Consider the following 21783-nt stretch of genomic DNA (forward strand, 5'->3'; position numbering starts at 1 on the left):
GGAGGGACGTTGGGGTGATGCCAGAGGAAGTGGGGCGGGCAGGGGAAGGTGGGAAGGAGATAATCCCCCCTCCTGCCCCATGCAAAACCCCAAAGGGGACGTTGGCAGGCCAAGGCCAGCCTTACCTAGCAGCTTCTGTAGTGCAGGGGGGGTGGGTGTCACCAGGAGCTGGTTGGACGAATGCCGTTGCACTTTAGGAGGTAGTTGGTAATATGGGCTATGAGGTGACTTGTAGGCATCTGGGGAGAGACAAACACAGCCTCAGACCAGCACTCAGTGCGTGGGACAAGGACAGGAGCTCTACCACTGACAACATGGCATTTGTCATGAGATCAAAACACAGCCCCGGACACACGGACACACGGCCCCAGACACACGGACCCACGGCTCCAGACACACGGCCACACGGCCTCAGACACACGGACACACGGCTCCCGACACACGGACACACGGCTCCCGACACACGGACACACGGCTCCCGACACACGGACACACGGCTCCCGACACACGGACACACGGCTCCCGACACACGGACACACGGCTCCCGACACACGGACACACGGCTCCCGACACACGGACACACGGCTCCCGACACACGGACACACGGCTCCCGACACACGGACACACGGCTCCCGACACACGGACACACGGCTCCCGACACACGGACACACGGCTCCCGACACACGGACACACGGCTCCCGACACACGGACACACGGCTCCCGACACACGGACACACGGCTCCCGACACACGGACACACGGCTCCCGACACACGGACACACGGCTCCCGACACACGGACACACGGCTCCCGACACACGGACACACGGCTCCCGACACACGGACACACGGCTCCCGACACACGGACACACGGCTCCCGACACACGGACACACGGCTCCCGACACACGGACACACGGCTCCCGACACACGGACACACGGCTCCCGACACACGGACACACGGCTCCCGACACACGGACACACGGCTCCCGACACACGGACACACGGCTCCCGACACACGGACACACGGCTCCCGACACACGGACACACGGCTCCCGACACACGGACACACGGCTCCCGACACACGGACACACGGCTCCAGACACACGGACACACGGCCTCAGACACACGGACACACAGACACACAGACACACGGACACACTGGCCCAGACACACGGCCCCAGACTGTTTGGAAGGATATCTGTGCTCCATCCTAAGAGCAGCAGCAGAGAGAAGGCAGCAGCCACAGTTCAGCCCCAGCTCCTGGCTGAGTACCCACAGACAGATCCCCCACCCAGTACCATCAATACATTAATCACCATCAATCACCATTAATCCCACCCCCATCAATACATTAATGCCATCACCACTAACACATTAATCACCATCAATACATTAATCCCACCCACACCACCATTAACACATCAATCACCATCATCACCACCATCACCACCACCTCAAGGGCAGCTTTGCTCTGGTGGCAACAGGGGAGTTATGCCACAAAACCAAACTCAACCTGGCAATAAAGCAAAAATGAGCACGTCCAGAGCTTCAGAGACTGATCCAGGCTCTTCCAGCACCCCTGCACTCACCCTGAGGAGAGGATGAAGATGTCTGGGAGACAGTCTGAGCATGCAGAAGTTCTAGTGCAGTTTGGTTCTTCTTGGTCTTGCGTTCAGTACTCGCCGTGTTCATTTTCTTGGGGCGCCCTCGTTTCCTCCCTGCCATTTTCCTGCCTTTCTTACTCAGCTTTTTCTTCCGGGCCTTGGAGGGAGATGGCTTTTTAACAGAATTTGCTGCAGCTTTTTCTTCTTCAGCACCAGAATCCTGAGAGATTTTGAAAAACTTTGGTCATTTCTACCTCCACATGAAGCATTCCTTTTCAGCAAACATTAATAACTGTGTTTAGCTTTCTGAAAGGAGACTGATGCAGTGCAGTTCAATAACTTGCCAGGGGAGCAGGCTTGTTTGGGGTAAGAGTTGTTCCCAAGGAGTTGTGCTCATTCTCTTCTAGACTTACCCATTACAGAAAAGAAAATGCTGAAAGGGGGAACCTCAGGCAGAATTAAGTGGGATCTTGGGCAGGAATTGTTCCCTGGGAGGGTGGGCAGGCCCTGGCACAGGGTGCCCAGAGCAGCTGGGGCTGCCCCTGGATCCCTGGCAGTGCCCAAGGCCAGGCTGGACATTGGGGCTTGGAGCAGCCTGGGATAGTGGAAGGTGTCCCTGCCCATGGCAGGGGTGGCACTGGATGGGCTTTAAGGTCCCTTCCAGCCAAACTGTTCTGTGATTCTGTTAAATCTGTACCTGTTGTCTAAGAAAAGCTGATTATTCATCCTTCCCTGACTATATACAACTGAATTTCACTCAAAAGTCAGAGTACAATCAATACTTTATATTTTTGGGCATGAACAGGCACTGCATTTCTCACAGCATTACCCAAGAAAGGAAATGAGTCTTTGCAGAAGAGACTCAGCCCTTCAGTGGGCTGTGACTCAGGGACAGCTCTGCAAACTCCTGCTGGATGCAAGCGAGGGTGGACAACCAACTATTCATCTTGCAGCACCTTGGGGTTTTTTTCCCCCCAGAATTAGTGGTGCGACTCCCAAGTGCAGCTTTTATTCACTCACTCCATCATATTTTTGGGCACAGCAACAGCAGTTTGTGTGCTCAGAGTAAAACCCAGCAGCCTTCCCACAGAGCCAGGCTTTTCCTGACTCAGAGCACGAGCTCGTGCACAGCCACACAGGAAGCACAGTCAGTGCACAGAAATGCAGGATGTTCACCTTGTTTTCTTGGACCTTCGTTGGAGTCGTTGTGTTACTCTTGTTTTCTCTTTGTTGACGACGTCTAGCTGCCTCTTGTTCCTCCTGGGGAAAAGGGGTGGGAGATTTCATCATTTGCTCGTGCATTTGGCACTTTTTAATACAGATCACTTTGTTTCCCAGCTTAGTTTTCCACAAGAGAAGGGAAAAACCTTCCCCTGCCTCAAGGCCTCACTCAGGTGAGAGCAAGTCCTTTTCCACTGCATTCCCCACCTCCAGAGGAGATTAAATTCCAACCTCTTCCCATATTCTCCCCTCCCAACCCCACACTGCTGTATCAGGTTTCATTTGGATTATTATTATTATTATTATTATTAAACATTTCAATAGCTTCCCCACAAGCCCAGCATTTCGTGGTGCCACTTTAAAAATCTTCCACGATGGAAATGGCAAAGCCATAAATCATCATCTAGTTCAACTTTAGCCAAGTTTATCAAGGTGATTAATAAAAACTAAAAGCAGCAACTTTTCAGGCTGATTTTCTCCCAGGCTGACAGAAAATTTCCTTGTTCAGAGAAAATCTCTTTTTTCTCTTAGCAAAAAAAAAAAAAAAAAAACCTCTTTCAGACAGGAAATTTCCAGGACTCAGCCAAAGCCTTTCCTGCACCTTCCAGGTGAGGTTTAACCTGCATAAGAATTCTGGCAATTCCAACACTCCTTTGATTTAAGCACCAAACCAGTGGCAGGTTTCACTGTGAAAAGCAGGGAAGGTCAGAAGTACACTGAGCTTTTTTTTTTTTTTTTTTCCCTCCAAGAGGTCTTTTTTTTCCCAAATGTGAGTGGAGCAATCTGAAATAATTCCATTTCAGAGCCCCCATGAGCTCTGCTCCTACAGAGCCACTCAGCCTGAGGATGAACATTTACCTGAAGTTTTAAATTAAGTGGCCTCACTTAATTCTCTTCCTGGGAATCCATTGATTATTTCAGGTTAACACAGCCCTGCACAGTCCCAAAAATCCTCCGGCATTTTAATTCCACGTGTAACAGCCCAGACTGCAGCAAATGACAACTCACTCTGTGCCTCCAATGGCACATCCCAAAAGGAACATTTCAGAGCATTGCTCAGCTTCATTTCAGGAGCTGAGCACTGGGACAGATTCAAACCATCATTCCCTTCTTTAATTCCAGTTCTTTAATGAAGAAATAGCTCATTATAGACCTCCAGTGCAAGGTAAAAGCACCTTGGGGCTGCCCCATTAATTCTCTATTAGAAATCCCTTGGACATGATTGAATTAGTGCTTGATGGCATCTGAGGCTTCCCTTCAATTAGCTCCGTGTTCTTTGCCTACCAAGAAAATCTGATTTCCTATCAATTCTGTCCACCTGTGAATAAATTCCTCACAGTGGCTGCTCCCTTACTTGGAGTTTACTACAGAAAATGACTGAAACTTACCCTGAGTTTTGGATTTTTGAGACTAGAAAAATAGTTTTCAAGCTGAAAATAGAAAGAGAAGAGAGTCATCTTCAAAGCCATGACAGATGAACACAGAAGAATAAAATATTAGCTTAAAATAAGTGCAGAACTGCAGAAATTCTGACTGCTTTGCTTCTGACAAGCTGCATCAAGAAGCCACTTACATTCATTCTTTTCAGCCACCCAGCCTGTTGTGTAACAGGGCATAATCCAACCTCTACAAGGTTTTATCATCCCCACCACTGCCTGGCCTTGTTTTAAAGCTTTGTGTCACATATCTCCCCTCAGCAGAGGCTGATTTTCAATGAAGTTATTTTCACTGGAGCTGCTGCACCCTTGTACTCCACCATTTATCTGCACTCTGGCATATTCCTGAACAAAAGCATTGTTAGACTACAGCAGAGCAAGGAAAGCAGCCTTACTGTCACACTTTGAAAAACTTGGGCTGCAATAAATTGTTTGTCCACAAAACGTTTCATTTCCATGGGGTTTGTTGGGTTTTATGGAGGAGTTGGGGTTTTTTTGGGGGGTTGGGGTTTTTCTGGTGGGAGGGGTGAGGTGTTGTTTAGGTTTTTTATTGTTGTTGGTTGGGAGTTTTTGGATTTGTTGTTTGGTTGGTTTTTGTTTTGTTTTGTTTAATTTCAAAACACCAGTGAATGCATCACCATTGTTGTGGAGCTTGGGCTGCTTCTACAGCAGCTGAGAATTTCACTAAAATTGAGATGTACGGGTTGAATATGACTGAATGAAATGGTCTGTGCACCACAGAGGAATCAAAGCCCCACTGAGTCTCTCCTCAGTGAGGAATTTACAGCAGGAGACCCCAATTCTGAGGAGCTGCAGAAGGAATTTCATCAGTGAATCTCTGCGCCTTCAGGAAGTCAGCACTGCCCTCATCCCCAGGGGGTGTGGAACCCTGGAGCAGCCAGAGTTGGTTTGCACACTCAGGTGTGTAAATACACAAAGGGACACGGACACAAGTGCCAGGCAGAAGGATGTGGAGCTGGAAAACGCTGCCCTGGAGCAGCCAGAGTCAGTTTGCACACTCAGGTCTGTCAATACACAAAGGGACGTGAAGACAAGTGCAAAGCAGAAGGATGTGGAGCTGGAAAATGCTGCCCAGGAGCAGGGCAGAGGCTCCTGGCCCCATGGCAGCCCTGGTACTCACTATGGTTCTGTCAATCGTGTGCAGGTAGTAGGAGACTGGTTTCCCCGTCCAGGACACGGAGCCCTTCAGTGGTGACAGCTCCACAACCCTCATGATAGTGCCAATATCTGTGGGAGGAGAGCCAGGTGAGGGAAAAGCTCAGCTGAGACCAGCCAGGCATCAACACTGAGAAATCTGGTTTGCAGATCCTCCAGGAAAACACTGCTGGGAGTTGAGAGGGAATTTCTTACTCTCTTGCTACGTGCACCCCACAGGAAACAAACATGTGGGACATGTACCTTTCAGCCAGCCAGCCCAGAGTGAATTCCTCAACCTTGGCCAAGAGAACAACAAGGAACAACACATTTTTCCAAGGAACAACACATGTGTGACAGGACTGAATTAAACAGTCCCAGAACGTCACCAGCCCAGCCCCTGTCAACTGTAGCTGCCCCATATTTGGACCGGGGACAAACATGTTCTGGGTTTGCTTTCTTGTTTAATTTTGTTTTGTTCTCCAGAATTAATGGCAATGGGATGTGCCTTAAACACCCCCACAACCACTGAGTGAGTGGCAGGGCTGCAGGAGAAATTATGGCACGTTTCTAATTAAACACAAATGACCCAGAAGAGGCCAAAAGCAAGGTTTGGGATTCAGAGACCTCAACCACTATTTTAACCACATTTTAATACTTGTTTTCATTTGTCCCAACTCTTTCCACATTTCCACTTTTTCTTACAGATGGAAGCACTAAGGACAAAAGTGGTGTTGAGGGAATTGGTGCCTCCTTCTTAAAGCTTGATCTTTTCCATTGTTTTGTATAAATGATTTAAATGCTCATACTTGAGATCAGAGTATTTGATAGGCAGGTGAGACGTGACTCAAGTCATGCTCAGGCACCAAAAAAAGCCTTGATGAATAAAAGTCTTATGAAAAACCTTGTGGGGCAGCACAAAGGCAGCAGAGCAGTGACATCCCCTGTACCACGTGCAGGATACTGGCCATGGCATTTCCCTGGAAGTGTCACTTGGAACAGGCCACTGGAACAAGGCCCAGGCCCAGCACATCCCACACAAGCTCGTTTGATATTGGTATTTCCCAAACATAATATGGTTCAGAATGGGATTAAGCCTTAAAATTTATTCCCACAATTCTCCCTGTTTGTAGCATGCAAAGGTAATTTTTTTTCAGGGCCTTTTGTCTGAATCCCTGGAAGTTTCCTACTGGAGGAAGCTGTTGTCTCTCCTTTTGCTAAGCCTCTCACCCATCCAAACCCCAATTAATCATCTCAATATAATTTTAACATCAGCATTTCCATTCATCTTTAAACAACAGCTGAGATCTGAAACTTCAGCATTCTAGAAAACATCCCCAATGAATCCGTGCTGGGGTGGGAGCTGGAATGGGATAAAGATCTGGCTCAGCTGGCATTCGTAGCCAGGGCTGTTCTGAGGGGAAAGGAGCAGCACATGTTGGCCTCAGTCTCCCAAATGCAGCAGAGAGAGAAGGAAATGGGAAGAATCCAGGAAAGAAAAGGCTTGAGAGGCCAAACCCCTGTATTTTTGTGGGCAGGTCTCATTGAAACTTCTCCAAGTGCATTCTTGGATTTCCTCAAGCTCTGGTGGGCTCTGCAAGAGGGCCCAAGCTTCACTCACACTCTCTTTGCCTCATTAGCAAACTGACAGCCTGATTCCAGCTTTCCTGAAGTTTGAGGTGTTCCAGAAGCACCATTCCACCTTTTTTTCCCTTTTATTTTCAAGTCCCTGTCTCCAAGGAATTGGCAGTCCAGCACCCAAGGGTCAATAAGGTTCCAAACCACCAGAGGCCCATGAAGAGAATTTCAAACAGGGAAGAAAAGTGCAGGTTCGGCTGCCTGATGTGTGGGACACCACAAGAATTCCAGTTTGGTAAAAATAACTCCCAATGCCACAATTTACTTCATGACATTCCAAAAATTACTGTTCTTCAAAAGCAGTTTAAGCTGAAATTAGCACAGCTCGAGATTTGGAACTCAGTGAGTTGCTCCCTATGTTTGCACAGTGAGGGAATGAGACGGGGTTGATTTAGGGAAAGTTTAGCACTGGACACAGTAAATACAAGTAAACCCCAGCTTGGACTGTTCTTTTGCTTGAGAAATTTCATGGAATAACCTGAGCTGGGACTCACAAAGATCATCAGTCTCGGCCCTGCACAGACATCCCAGTTTCAACAATGGAAGTCTGAGAAAGGTCAAAAGCATAACCAAAACATGGAACATCCCAAAAGCTCCTTAAACTGCAGCTCATGTCCTTGCACAGGACAACACCGGCAAACATCAAGTCCTGCATGTTCAGAGGAGGAGAAAGACACAACCCTGTGCTGGCAATAAACCAGGCCCAGGGCCTGGGTGTATCTCAGAGAGGTTTGTTTGCTCAATGCACAGCACAGGAGATGTTCACAGTTGAACATTTCACAGAATCCTGGAATGGTTTGGGTTGGGAAAGACCTTAAAGCCCATCCAGTGCCACCCCTGCCATGGGCAGGGACACCTCCCACTGTCCCAGGCTGCTCCAAGCCCCAATGTCCAGCCTGGCCTTGGGCACTGCCAGGGATCCAGGGGCAGCCACAGCTGCTCTGGGCACCCTGTGCCAGGGCCTGCCCACCCTCCCAGGGAACAATTCCTGCCCAAGATCCCATCCAGCCCTGCCCTCTGGCACTGGGAAGCCATTCCCTGGCTCCTGGCCCTCCATGCCTTGTCCCCAGTCCCTCTGCAGCTCTCCTGGAGCCCCTTTAGGCCCTGCAAGGGGCTCTAAGTTGTCCCCAGAGCCTTTTCTTCTCCAGGTGAACCCCCCCAGCTCTCCCAGACTGGCTCCATAACCTGGAAGCCTCAGGAATCCTGACTGGTGGGGTTTATCTGCCTGGATTTAGGGTGTAAGGAACTCCCCTGTGAGTCACTGCAGCTCTTTGTGGCTGAAGAAACGAATCACACTCTTGAACTCCTGATTTCTCTTCAGCTCCAAAGTTGCCCAGGCAGGGACACATTGATGGGACAAACATCAAAACACAGCAGTACAAACCCCAAAAAGTGTCTGTTTGCTCCTCTCTCGGGTGGGGTTTTTTTGATTGATTTTAAGTACCTGTCACTTGGTGTGCCCCAATAATCCAACAGCATTTTCTACTTATTTAAACAACTCTAAAAAGCAACAACACCCCCCCAGACACGTTCAGATAATGAATATCCACAACTGTAATAACAATAAAAAGGGCAATCATACCACTCAAGTTTCGACTGTTAATTCTAAAATTTAGAGGTGCAAAAGGTTTTGAGGACACAATTCTCCCACCTGGAAAAAAGGAGAAAAGAAATAAAAAAAAGCACAGTCAGCTCCATTATTTGTTCTAGAAATAACTACTTAATAAATATAACCCAGTACAGAGCCCTAAAGAGCAGCCCTATAAACCTGCCCCTTGTATAGCACTAAAAAAAGAAATAAATCCCTTAATCCTCATTTTGGCAGCCCCAAGAAAGCCAATCTATGATTCCTGCCAGGTGACACCTCAAGGATCACTTTAAAATGAAAGATTTGAAACATTTGGGGAAAGAAAATACATTAATTCTCAGTGGCAATCTAAAGAAATTTCAATTATCTCCTTCCTCCTTGGGATCTTTTATACACAAGCCCCCAAAGCTGTTTTATTTAGAGGCCACTAATCTGCATTTCACGGGTATTTGGGGTCATTCAGCTCAAGGCAGAGCCTGAGCACACTCTGGGAAGAGAAATTAGGTTTTGTCATTGTAAAAGGGTTCTTGAACCAGCCCCACCTTCCCACTGCTCTCAAGCCACCATTAAACAAGTTTGGAAAACGAAAAAGTAAACCAGTTAAATTAAAGAAAACAGCTTAAGTTTGGGAGTTTGATGGTTTGCAGCAGAGCCCAAAAGTCACATTATTTATTTCAGCACAAAGCTGTGCCATGGGAAGCCACAGCTGCTTTGTTCACACCACACATTTTTCTTGTCAGAAATTGTTATTTCTGTCATTTCTGCCACAATCAAGTGAAATTGTTATCCCAGTGGTTAAGAGCAAAGAAAAGACACCCAGGGCAATGGAAAGGCCGTGGTGGGGTTAGTGGGTGTGCAGTGAGGCTTCCCAAGGAGCATCCAGTGACAGTGTCCCTGTTTGCATGGAATTGTGGAACCATTAAGGTTGGAAAAGACCTTCAAGATCTTTAAGTCCAGCACCACCACTATGGTAACCACTAAACCCTGTCCCCAAGTGCCACATCCCCAGGTTTTTGAGCACTTGCAGGGATGGAGACTCCAGCATTTCAATACTCAGGAGTTAACACCCAGCACTGAATGGGACAACTCTGAACAGGAGAACCCAGGAAGTGAGTTCTGTATGGAATTACAGCCTGGCCTTCCAAAGCTGTGCCTCTGCAGCCAAGAATCATGGAATGGGCTGGGCTGGAAGGACCATGAAGCTCATCCCTGCCATGGGCAGGGACACCTTCCAGCATCTGAAGGTGCTCCAAGCCCATCCAGCCTAGCCTTGGACTCTGCCAGGGAAGCAGGAAGTTTGGCCTTGGCTGTTGAGTGTTTTGTGGGCTCCCAAAAGAGGGACAGATGGCCCAGCAGCTCCTCCCACCCCAACCCTGCTCCAGAGCCGTCCCAGCAGAAGGGATGCTCCAAGGAGCCAGGCAGGTCTGGGCAGCCATGAAGGTGGGAAGTGGAAATCCCAACTGTGGTGCAGACACTTGGCCCCAAGGCACAGAACAAACCTCCCAGCCCAGCTCTGCCAGCTGGAACTGAGCCCCCCTCCCACCCCAGCTCCCACAGGAATCAGGAAACCAAGGGAAAAACATTTCCAGCCGGATTTACCTTCCTTCATGTTCGCAAAGCGCTCCTTCAGCTGGTGATCCACCTCAGGCCCGAAGGCAAAGTTATTCACAAAAATAACACTGCAAAACAATGACCCAGTTAAAGATTGGGGAGCCAGGAACATCCCACAGGGACCCCCCAGCCACATCACAGCCACTTGGAGCCTTCCCAGCCACTCCAGCCATGGACAAACCTGCTGGTCCCCAACTCTACAGCTCCTGCCACCCAACACATGGAGAGCAACACTCAGCACAACAAACTTTATCCTGTTCCTTCTTGGTGGGGGACTTAAAAGATTACAGCAAAATATCAAAATATATTTCAGAACCCCACAATGGTTTGGGTTGGAAGGGACCTTAAAGCCCACCCAGCCCCACCCCTGCCATGGGCAGGGACACCTCCCACTGCCCCAGGCTGCTCCAAGCCCCAATGTCCAGCCTGGCCTTGGACACTGCCAGGGATCCAGGGGCAGCCCCAGCTGCTCTGGGCACCCTGTTTCTCTTCCAGCTCTAAATTCCCCATAATGCCAGAAGACAGTAACATCTCAGCACATTTTCCCTGTCCTAAACCCAGCACTTCAGCCCTACCCACAAAAAGAGGAATTGTATCTTTCTTTCTGGGTTAGGAAATTCAATCGAGGGAGGGGGTTGCTCCTGGGGAAAAAAAAAAAATCATATGGAAACAAGGAAATCTGCACAGAGGTAAAATCAGAGGTAGAATCCCATAAATGATAAAAGGGTTTGGGAAAGAACCAGAACATTAAAAAATAATTTAATCACAGATTTAAAAAGAAACACCCCTTTAGTTTTAAGGTCTCATCAGCCTGGTCTCATTGTCCCTGGTGCCCATTTACTACCAGGCTGCAACAAGAGTCCTCAACAGCTCTTGGAAGTGGTTGAGCTCCCTGCTGAATGAACTTGTCAGGGGAGGTTTGGGATGGATCTCAGGGAAAGGTTCTTCCCCCCGAGGCTGCTGGGCACTGCCCAGGCTCCCCAGGGAATGGGCCCGGCCCCGAGGCTGCCAGAGCTGCAGGAGCGTTTGGACAGCGCTCTCAGGGATGCCCAGGCTGGGGTTGTTGGGGTGTCTGTGCAGGGCCAGGGGCTGCACTGATGATCCCTGAGGGTCCCTTCCAGCTCAGGCTATTCCAGGATTCTGTGAGGTGTAAAAGCCATCCTGGCCTATTGTTCCCACATGAAGAACGGATTTCTTTGCTGGAAAACTCCCTTCCCAGTGCCTCCACACATGAAACGTGTTCAACAAGGACATGGAGTTTAAGAGCAGAAGCCAAAGCTATTAAAACCCACGAACGAAAAAAAAATGTTTATACACCAAGAGAAAAAAAAAGTTTATCTTGCTACGCCTTGCTCTTGGAAATTCGGGAAACCCTGCCTGGCAAGTAAAGCTAGCAGGGGTTTCTTCCTCTTCCTTCCCATGTGCCAATAAAAAAAAGGGCCTTGCAATAGAGCCAAACATGTTAATGGAACTAGAAAACATCCAGGAGATCCAGGAGAGGAAGGGGAAAAGCCAGAGCGTGCAGATGTGTGTTTTTATAGTGTTCACTCTGGCACAGAATTCTGTGTGCACATGGAGGGCACAGGAACCCCAAATCCCCCCCTTGGGCTCAGCCCTCGTTCCAGGAGGTTTTGCCAAGCCACAGGCACAGGGATCCCCTGGAATACACCGGGAACTATGTCCTGGTGCCAGCCTCATCCCTGGCAGTGTCTAAGGCCAGGCTGGACAGGGCTTGGAGCAACCTTGGAGCAAAAGTGGGAGGTGTCCCTGCCCATGGCAGGGGTGGCACTGGATGAGATTTAAGGTCCCTTCCAACCCAAACCATTCCAGAATTCCCTGATCCTGCACCAGAGCGAGGTGGAGCAGCACTGAGACACACAATGAGTGCCATGCCACACAAACCAAACATCTCCCAGCACTTCTGGGTGCAGTCAGAGCTCCTTAAGCCAAAAATTCCTCTAAAATTTAAATTAATTCCGAGGAAAGTTGCCCGGGCAGCGGAGGAGTGTGCACTTGGAATAACAAGCAACAAAGCCAAACCCGAGTGCGCTGCAAGGCTGGGACAAGTCTGCCCACAAATTAAAAGGCACCTCCAGAAGAAAGTGAGGGACAGAATCCTGCAGGAGTCACCAGCCTGGCAGACGCCTCCTCCAGGCTCTCAAAACCAGAGCTTTGGGAGCAATCCAGAAATTGCCACAACTCTGAAGGCTTTCAGAGCCCTCTTTGACAACTGCCTTCCATTCCCCCACGTAACAGGGTGGCCCAGAAGGTCATATAAAAATAAAGAGGGTTTTTTCTACCCATAAGGCTGAAAGAATGTAAAGCTTTAAAAATACAGACGATTTTTATTGCTTTTAACAAACTTACTCTCCTTCTGCTCCCTCAGAAAGGAGCCTAACCCTCTGTGCAGTTCCTCACATAAATAAATCTTCAAGACAATTAGTTTAAATGAACTTCCAATTTAAGTTGAAACAAACTCACTTGGGTCTCTTCCTTTTTATTAGAGGGAAAGTGAGCCTGTGTGCCCCAACAGCCAAGATAAGGAGAGTTTTGCCAGAATCCCTGACATGAACTATAGGGATATGCAAAACAAATGGGAGGTTTGTGCTCCTCTTATAACCAGAATTTATCTTGGATACACCCTTGTATGGAATATCATGGGACATGCACTCAAAGCCATTCTTCTAGTCAGAAGACAGGATCTGAAGAGGCCAGTGTAAGAGTTGGCAGATAGACTTGGGGTATTTGCTATGGAAATTCTATATAAAAAGCTGGCCAGCCTCCCAATTTCCATTATACAAACTCCCAAATATCCAGCTCAGAAAGCAGCATTCAATTGCTGTACTGTACCTTGTGTTTGCAATCCTCTCCCTCCATTCTTCTGAGAGGAAGTCACCTCTTTCCAGCTTAAAACAAGACAAAGAACACAGAAACACAGAGGAGTTAACAGGGTTCCCTCCTGCTCCCTTCAGAGAGGGACAAACAGGCTGGACCAGCTCCCTGACCCCACAGCAACCAGGGACAAATGAAGCCTTTTGGAAACCCAGAGGTGGAGCAGGGAGAGCTGACCCTGCTCATTCGTCAAATCCCAGAGGTTTCTCCCTCCCTGCTCCCACCCTCGGCCGCTCTCCTGCCTGGGAAGAACAGGGAAGGGTCTCTGGCTGCTCCATGGAGAAGCCAAAAGTGCTGGCATTCATCCCAAAGCTGATCAGCAGATGCCTCCTGAAGCCCCCCAAGGCTGGTGATCTCCCCTCAGCAGAGAGGGCTGAGCATGGATTGGGAAAAGCTCCTGCTGGGAGCCCTGGCTCCCAATCCAGGCTCTTGCTGCACTGCACAAACAAGCATCTGATTTTTGTGGTGCTAAATATAAACCTTGAGCACTTCTAACACTTTCAAGTTGGAAATGAAGTAACAGAAAGGTCTTATTTGAAAATAAATACAGTTCTGACTTCAGTGGCTTGAGGAGCACCTTTCCAATGACACCACATCAAGCGCCAGGTGAACACAGAGCTCTTGCACAGAGGAATGTTTTCTCAGTCGTGTTTTGAAACGAGAGAAGTCCACAGGCCACACTCTTCTGCTGTGCCACAAGTCAGGCAGCAGGAAGGTTGGGGGAGGAAGATAAGAGGAGGAGAGAAAAAATAAGGTGCAACTCTATAATTAATGCTGATGACACCCTTTGAAGATGATGGTTTGTGCCAGAACCTCGGGAACATCAAAGCAACGGCAGCGACTGCTCAGGATCCTTTGTCTGCACCGGTTTCTCTGTATGGGAAGGAGTGAGGATTTCACGTGGCAGCACTAATTCTCATTGAGTGACAACTCCAGAGTGCCAGCACTGCAGTGCAGGCACTGGAACAACTTCCATACCTCAGGGCTGGCTCAGCCTGGGAACAGCCAAAGGGAGCTCCAGGGCCTGGTACGGCTCAGGGACACTGAGGGGGTGACAAACCTGCCTGAGCCACGGGGAAGGACAAAGCCACAGGTGCCAACAGGAATGGGGCTGCTTCCAGGAGGAAAGGAAGGGGAAAACCACCAAAAATGTCCTGCTGCTACACCAGAGGGCTGAGCAAAGGGGACATTCAGGGTTCTCAGGCAAGAGATCAAGAACTTGGTCAAGAGCCTTAAGTACTAGAAACTGAACAGAGCAGGTAAGATTAGCTCAAGTTACTGAGAAATACCTGTTCCACCAGCTGGGCTGAAATCAGATTTAAACCAGAATTACTACCTGTGATGTCCCACCTTTGACATCCCTGCTGCAATAAAAACAAAGGATAAGCTGGAAGCTGAACTCAAAGATCCAACCTAAGGACATCTTGCTGGGTACTGCCAGAATCTGAACCAGAGACTCAAGATCAAAAAAGTTCCAAGAGTTTTTCTCATCTCATATATAAGGAAAGATTTTTTCTGGATGTCTATTTGTGGACACCACCTCTAGATTGATTTGAAGAGATAGTTTTGTCTCAGTCTTATCTATTTTTGTAGTGAACAGCTCCATGGTTGAGTAACCAAGGCGAAGTCCAAGAAAACCACATGACAGGCAACTGTGTTTATTTTATAACAATTTTTGCAAGTCAGCTTCTCTATGGCATCCTCCACACCACCGGCTCCCAACGTCTCCTCAGGGTTTTCATACACTAACAGGGCAAGAAAAACATTGGGAAAACCAGGAAGCACAACCCTAATGCCACAGTCTGCAAGAGAACAAAGAACCAGCGTAACATGAAACGATTTTGAAACGCTAAACTTCATAGAGAGGTCTTGAAATCCAACCTAAGTGGCTGTTAGGCTTTACTTGGGTCCAGTTTCACTGTGTGTTTGCCCTGTCTGTGTGGTTAGAAGAGCACTTATAACCAAAATCTCCAGGTTTTAACCTGATATCACCCATGGTGGATGAACACTTTGCAAGCCAGAGCCATTTAACAATTCAAATGAACCACAGCCCAGCTTAAACACATCTATTTTTGTGTGGCACTGCTTCCCCAGCTCATGCTTTGCCAAGAGTCAAGGGAAAAACCTCACCAGGAAAAACACTGGAGTACAGAAATAATCAGATGAGCAACTGTGGCTGGGAGAAAATGGGTTGTTTTTTCCCCTCTGGAAGAAAGGCAGTGATTCCTGGATGCTCCCCTCTAACACGGACTGAGCTGCCTGACCCCTGTAACCACTCCTTACCCACTGTGCTGGGGCAGGGATCAATAAATGATGCCCTAAAAGAAGGAAAGGAGCTCCTTAGTCATCAACTGACACAAAGAATCCAAAAAAATCCCCCCAAAATCCCACTCGGCTTGGTGGTTTGCAGTAATTTTGAGAGTGAAACAAGAACTGGAAAGGAAAGTCCAGCTGATTGATCCCTGCCCCAGGGCAGCAGCAGCAGCTGAACCAGCAGAACGTGGTCCATGCTGGACACTCAGGGAGAAGGGGACACATCCACACGGTGACAGCCACAGGGCCACACTCAATCTCTTCCTCCACTGTCCCCTCCCTCATCCTGCTCCTCCTCTCTCTCAGAAACTTAATCTCCTTAGTGAATAATGAATGGAAGGGACCATCTGTAACACAGATATTTTCATCTGATTAGACAATGCAGGAGATGCTTTATCTAACAGGATAATTAGCTCAGCCAAATCGCCTCCAGAGCTGCTGCCTGCACTGCTTCTAAATTTAGAAGCCATAACAGGTTTTTATTCAGGTTTTTCAAACAGACACTGCAGGAATACTCTCAGCAGCATCTGATTCCTGTAACTCTTCCTGCAACTGGCTGGAAAGCAGCAGGTCTCAGCCTGGGGGGAGGCAGCCAGAGGTGCACAGAGGCTGTGAGTTCATCATGGAGCAGAGCAGGAAGCTGGGAAGGTCAGGGCCCTGTGCTGAGGAGGAGGGCTGGGTTCTCACCCCAGTGCTGGCCAGGGAGGCTCTCTGGTAACGCTGCACAGAACCATAAATTCACAGGCAGATGCCTCATTCCAGCCGCCTCCGTGCAAACACTTGGCTCCCGAAAAGCCGGCATTTCTGCCTGGAAAAGTACACAGGGCTATTTTTAGGTCCTTGTTCTTTTCAAAAATAACCGGAGGCACGAATCCAAACCTCCAAAATGTGGCATCATTTCAAAGCCACAGGGGACGTTTGGAGGGCTTTTCAAATACCAAAGCAGCAAATTTCCCGCTGAAATGGGGCAGTCAAAACGATCGGGAACAAACAGCTGGCTCATCCTTCCCTGAGTGCAGCTCCTGGCGGCAAGGAAGTTTTGAGGTACAGGTGATGTCAGCCACCATCACAAACCAGGTCCTGGGCACTGGAACTCCCACACAACCCCATGCTTCTGCTCAGAACAGGAAAAGCAGGCAGACAGGCAGGCCAGACTTAGGGAAGAGACCTGCAGGCCACAGAGCCAGGCTTGCACTGATTTATGCCCCAAACTCATCCCCAACCCCCAGGGCCGAACCAGCTCCAGCCACCAGAAGCTCCTGGGGTTTCTTGGGAGCAGACAGAGGTGTCCATCCAGCCCAAATCCCACCTTCAGGAATGCTGACCTGCTTCCTGCTCTTGGTTTGATCATCGTTGCCACCTCCTGCTAACACGAGATTTATGGAGCAGGGCAGGAATTCTGTTATAACAACCCTGAGTAAATAAACACAAAACTAATCCTGGTTCTCAGCAGAGTCCAACATGGGACTGCACCAACTCCCAACTGCTCTGAGCTCAGCCAGGGATCCTTCAATTTGTGCTTATTCTGTCTCCAACATTTGGAATTTTGGGACCTCAGGAAGAATTTTGCAGGGACAAAGTTTCCAGAAAGACAAAGATGCCGGGGTTTCCATTCCACATCTTGCTGCGTGCTCCAGCACACCATGAACAAGCCTGCTTCGTGTTTTCTTCTCTCAGGGAAAGGGAACAACAGGTCACAGGCACTGAGAACTCAACAAAAACCAAAAAACACCAAAAACTTTCTTCAAGGGGAGCCCAGGAAGAGAAGCACTTTATGCTACTGAGCAACCTCAGCCTCCTGGCCCAGATACCTGAGATGGCTCCGATTTGGAGGCCACTTGAGGATATTTACAGTCGGAAACCATGAAAACCCATCTGCCTCTTAATTGCCGTGCCGGGTTTTAATTTGATGGCTGCACATATGCAGGAATTCCCCAAGAAAGGCTCTCTAATTAGCCAGGTCTAATGACCTTCCAGAACTCTCCTGCTTCCTTCAGACGGGTTTACTTGAAAAGAGTGGGGTAATGTTGGAAACTTCTCAGTTCCATGGGAAGAGAAAGGAGAAGATAAAAGGAGTTGGAACAAAGGGAGATGTGTTGGAAGTGGGACATTCTAGTCCAAAAAGCTGAAGCAGATGATGATGATGATGAAAAGCTCTAGAGGAGGATCCTTCCCTTGGGATGCAGGAGAGAAGAGCAGCAAAGAATCTGATTTTCCCCTAAATGAGCAGGAACTGCACATTCCCAAGCAGGGCAGAGGGTGTAAATATTCATTTAACAGGATTATGAGACTCAGTGACCAACAACAGCTGGAGATCAGGAGCCTCCCAAGCCAGTGCATGAGGAGCAAATTCCTCCCACTCCTCCCATGCCCCACACGGATCTCCCCCCTCTCCAGCTGCAGGGATGATCCAGCTGTGGCTCTGCAGAGCCTTGGGCATCCAACACCCCCCAGGACACTTTGCCACCTGCAACTGGGGAAGTTTAATGCTCTTTTATCACCAAGTGACTACAGAACAACTGAGGCTGCAATTTTGTGTGGAACCATTGCTCAAGAGGGATTTTTTTTATATAATTGTGGACAAAATAGGGTGGAAATACACCCGAACAATCGGGATTTATTTAAATGCTGTCACTGGGCCTTGCTCTACAGCATTCATGTCCAAGCTCAGAACTTCCAGCAGTAACAAGAACAATCCAGTGGGGAAAACCAGGAGGTGAATTTGAAGGCTGCAGAACAATTTGGTGAGGCAACAGCGACTGCCCTTCTCTCCAAGGCTTTTCAAACACAAGTTTATTGTTTGGAGAGTTTGGGGGGTGGTCATGGGTTTTTTGTTTGTTTACATTCCTAGCAACTTTTCTTTTAATGGTAATCTGAAAAAATCCTGTTGGGAGGATTTGGGGCAAGTTACAAACATCATGAGCTTCTGAGTCTCTTGGACTGCTGCAAAAGGCAGAAAGGACAGAAAATATTTCTCAGAAAGATTGTACCAGGTGGGAAGGCTGGAGATGGTGAAAAGCCACAGAGGTAATAATTTCCCAAGGAAGAAGGAATTGTTGAGATGCACAAACCCAAACAAGCATGGAACCCTCTGCTGAAGTCAACTTCTCAGCAAATCACTTTCCATGGAGAACCCAAAATCCATTTGAACTGGAAATCTCTAACTGTCCTGGGATCCTGGCTGTTAAATTAATCTAAAAACCCAGCACGCCCCTGCAGGCCCAGCTCCAGGATTTACTGCTGCCTTATGCACCACAGTTTTCACTTTTACAACAAGACAGAACCACCCTCCACAAAGTTCAGCCAAAGCTGCAGGTGGGATCTGAGATTCTTCCCACTGAACTTCTGCCAAGCTCCCTCCCCTCCTCCAGCACTTGATTCTTCTCAAAACATTGATTTTTCTTATGACTGCCTGTAACACTGGAGTGGAATTCACGAGTTGAGCTCTGCTGATGACAGATTATTTCAATTTGTGCTTATTTTGTCTCCAACATTTGGAATTTTGGGACCTCACGAAGCATTTTGCAGGGACAAAGCTGTTTTCCAGAAACACAAAGATGCCGGGCTTTCCATTCCACGTCTTCCTGTGTCCTCCAGCTGCACTGTGAGCAAGTTTGCCCTGTGTTTAACAGTCACCTATAGCAGGTGCTGCTAAGGAGCTCCTAAAGAAAATAAACTGCCTGGCAAAAGTCTGTTTGATGAATAAAAATCAAATAAAATCTGCCCTGCGTGCCTACAGTAAAAGCCCAAAATCTGTGCCCAAGCATCACTCCAAGGTGACAGGAAACCAACTTTCCTTCAGACAAGAAGTGCTGCAAGTGTTTCACTCTTCCCAAAAAAACCCCCAGATTGCATATTCAGGGAAATTTTACTCTAAACATTGCAGAAAACAGTTATAAAAGCCAAAGAACCTGGCAAAAATAAGTAGCTTTGTTTCAATATAGCACCAGACTCTGTCACTTGGAATGCTCAATATGGAAATGCTGCCTAAGGCAAGCAATATGCTTCCAATATTTTAGTCCAAGTTCCTCTCCTATTCCTTCAATTACCCAGCTCAGAAGCAGAGTATCCTCAGGAACAATTCCCTTCATGTCATGCCAGCTGGGTGACACAATGGAAAAATGCCATATGGCCACTTCAGGAAAAGTAAAGCATTCCCAGTGCTCCCACAGCAGGAAGGAATTAGCAGCCTGGTATCAATCCTGCTGCAGACCAGCCCCCCAGCAGGCCCAGCATCCCCTGGATGGGAATCCCACTATCCAGAACAGGAATTCCAGGTGGGACCATCACCTTCCCAGCCTGCTTCCCAAAGGGAGAGCTGGAACAGCTTCACTACAAACTGAGAGTGCCAAGGATCCCAGCAGACAAAAAATTGGGAAATAAAGGCTGGGCAGCTCCAACTTGCCATGGATCCCACACTGCTGGGATGCTGAAGCCACGTGGATCACTCCATCCCAGGAACATGGCAAGGAGGGCTCTGCACAGAAGGGAAGGAACAGTTCCCCAACCCTTGCTCACAGCTGGATGCAGGACACGTGTCCAGCTGCAACCTCTGAGCAGTGGCCCAGCTTCCCTGGGATATTAGGGAATATCCCTGATCCACCCAGCCTCTTCCCTGACCATAGGAAAGTGGCAGAAGCATAAATAGATGTGTTTTCAAAACTCCCAGTGGGTTCCTATTGTACATCCATTTCCTGGCTGGAAAGTGATTAACCAGGGAGCAGATTTTCTTAATGACAATTACTAAGGGGAAGAAAGGGAAAAGGGAAGTAATGACACTGGACAGTGCATGGATTTGCACATGCCTCACACCATCCCTGGAGTGCAAAACATCCTCAAAGATAAAGAAACATCAGGAGGAAGATAAAGAAATCCCAACACAACCCTTGCCACAGGCAGGAAGATCCCCCACGGTGACCCATTTACCCCCCCTGCTCCAGCTCAACCCTCAGAGCATCCAATTCCAAACCTTTCCAAATCAGAACTAACCACCCACCACCCTCCCCTGAGAGCCATCCAGCTGTTAACTGCTCCTGGAGCATCCTGCTCCAATCTCCATCCATCCAGAACCTCCACCCCTGCCACCCCATCCCCTCCAGAACCACTCCCAGGTGGCCACACCTTCCCCTGCCTGCAGAACCAAAGCTTCAGCTTTTATTTCCAGCAGGAGAGGTCAGAACCCCAAGGAGGAGCTGCCACACCTGGCAAAAACCCCAATCCATGGCGAGAGGGAGGGACAAAGGAAAAGGGGATTTAACACAAACAGAAGACTCATGGCAGCCCCAGTCAGAACAACACTTTAGAAGAATAAATCTTCCAGGAGTTTCTGGAAAGACCTGGAAGTGCTCCCAATAACACCATGCCCCATGTCAGGCAGAGAGAGGGGTCTGGGAGGATATATTGGCAACACCATCCCCAGGAGCAAGATCAGAGCCAGGAATCAGCCGCGGCTCAGCTGCTGGTGGCTGAGGAAGGGCTGGAAGGGACTTCACAAACTCTGCACTGAGTGTGGATCCCGATCTGCAGCTGAGTGTCACTCACTGTGTATTCTGCATGTTTCTTCCCATACCATTTCATCCATTTTCTGAACTCTCTGTCCATCGTCTGCAAGAGGGAGGAAAATCAAAACCAGCTATTAGGACAGCTCATATTTCCAGTTCCATCAAAGCAATGGAGACACGGCTCTGAAACACTCACTGACCCCCAAGAATCCTGTCTGGTTGGAGGCTTTTTGCCATTAACATTCCAAGGCCAGGCAGACACAGAGCTCCTGCTGTTCAGTTTCCTTAAAAAAACCAAACCCCCACTTCCTTAGGGCTGAGGCATCTTCACCCCCCTTTCCATGGAAGTTCCATGTTCTAAGAAAAGCCCTTACAATGCCCAGCACTAAAAATGGCCCAGCCTTAAGTCATGGTGCATCCTCCCAGAGAGAGGAGGAAGGGGCAGCCCAGCCTAAGCCCAGGGAGCAAAGGGACAACCAGGACAAAGCCAGGTCTGCTGGGGTCACTGAGGAGGCAGAAAGGAGCAGGCAAAGTATCCCAGCAGCAAACAGAGAGAGAATCCTGCTTCCCACAGCAACTGGGAATGCTTCAAACTGCACCCAAATACACGAGGGTGCAGAGGAGGGAGACCTGCTGCTGTTTTCTGTAGTCCAAAGAGGGGAGAAAGGAACAAAATCCAATATCCAGACAGCTCAGTGCCTCCTCACACATCCCCATCACCACATTTCCAGCAGCCTGGTCCCACCTGATCTTTAGGATTTGGCCCAAATTTGGAGGTGAGTCTCCCTCTCTGGGGACATTCCAAACCCACCTGGACACATTCCTG

General features: G+C 48.7%; 1 protein-coding gene across 5 annotated transcripts in view; it reads right to left on the reverse strand.

Annotated features, from left to right (window-relative positions):
* DOT1L (DOT1 like histone lysine methyltransferase) overlaps positions 1-21783 on the reverse strand; it is a 73909-nt gene that overhangs the window by 27426 nt on the left and 24700 nt on the right. For all 5 annotated transcript variants that reach the window (XR_001863592.1, XM_017739143.1, XM_017739148.1 and 2 more), the window contains exons 7-15: positions 20998-21060; positions 13102-13157; positions 10240-10319; positions 8635-8703; positions 5401-5507; positions 4212-4253; positions 2779-2862; positions 1588-1822; positions 126-239 (exon numbers count right to left, since the gene is read on the reverse strand). Coding sequence is in view for 4 of the 5 variants with exons in the window: in XM_017739143.1 (XP_017594632.1) it covers positions 126-239; positions 1588-1822; positions 2779-2862; positions 4212-4253; positions 5401-5507; positions 8635-8703; positions 10240-10319; positions 13102-13157; positions 20998-21060 (850 nt within the window). In the remaining variant the exon portion in view is untranslated. The remainder of the gene's footprint in view (positions 1-125; positions 240-1587; positions 1823-2778; positions 2863-4211; positions 4254-5400; positions 5508-8634; positions 8704-10239; positions 10320-13101; positions 13158-20997; positions 21061-21783) is intronic.

Source organism: Corvus brachyrhynchos, unplaced genomic scaffold (genome assembly GCF_000691975.1).
Source record: "Corvus brachyrhynchos isolate BGI_N302 unplaced genomic scaffold, ASM69197v1 scaffold130, whole genome shotgun sequence".
Lineage (NCBI taxonomy): Eukaryota > Metazoa > Chordata > Aves > Passeriformes > Corvidae > Corvus > Corvus brachyrhynchos.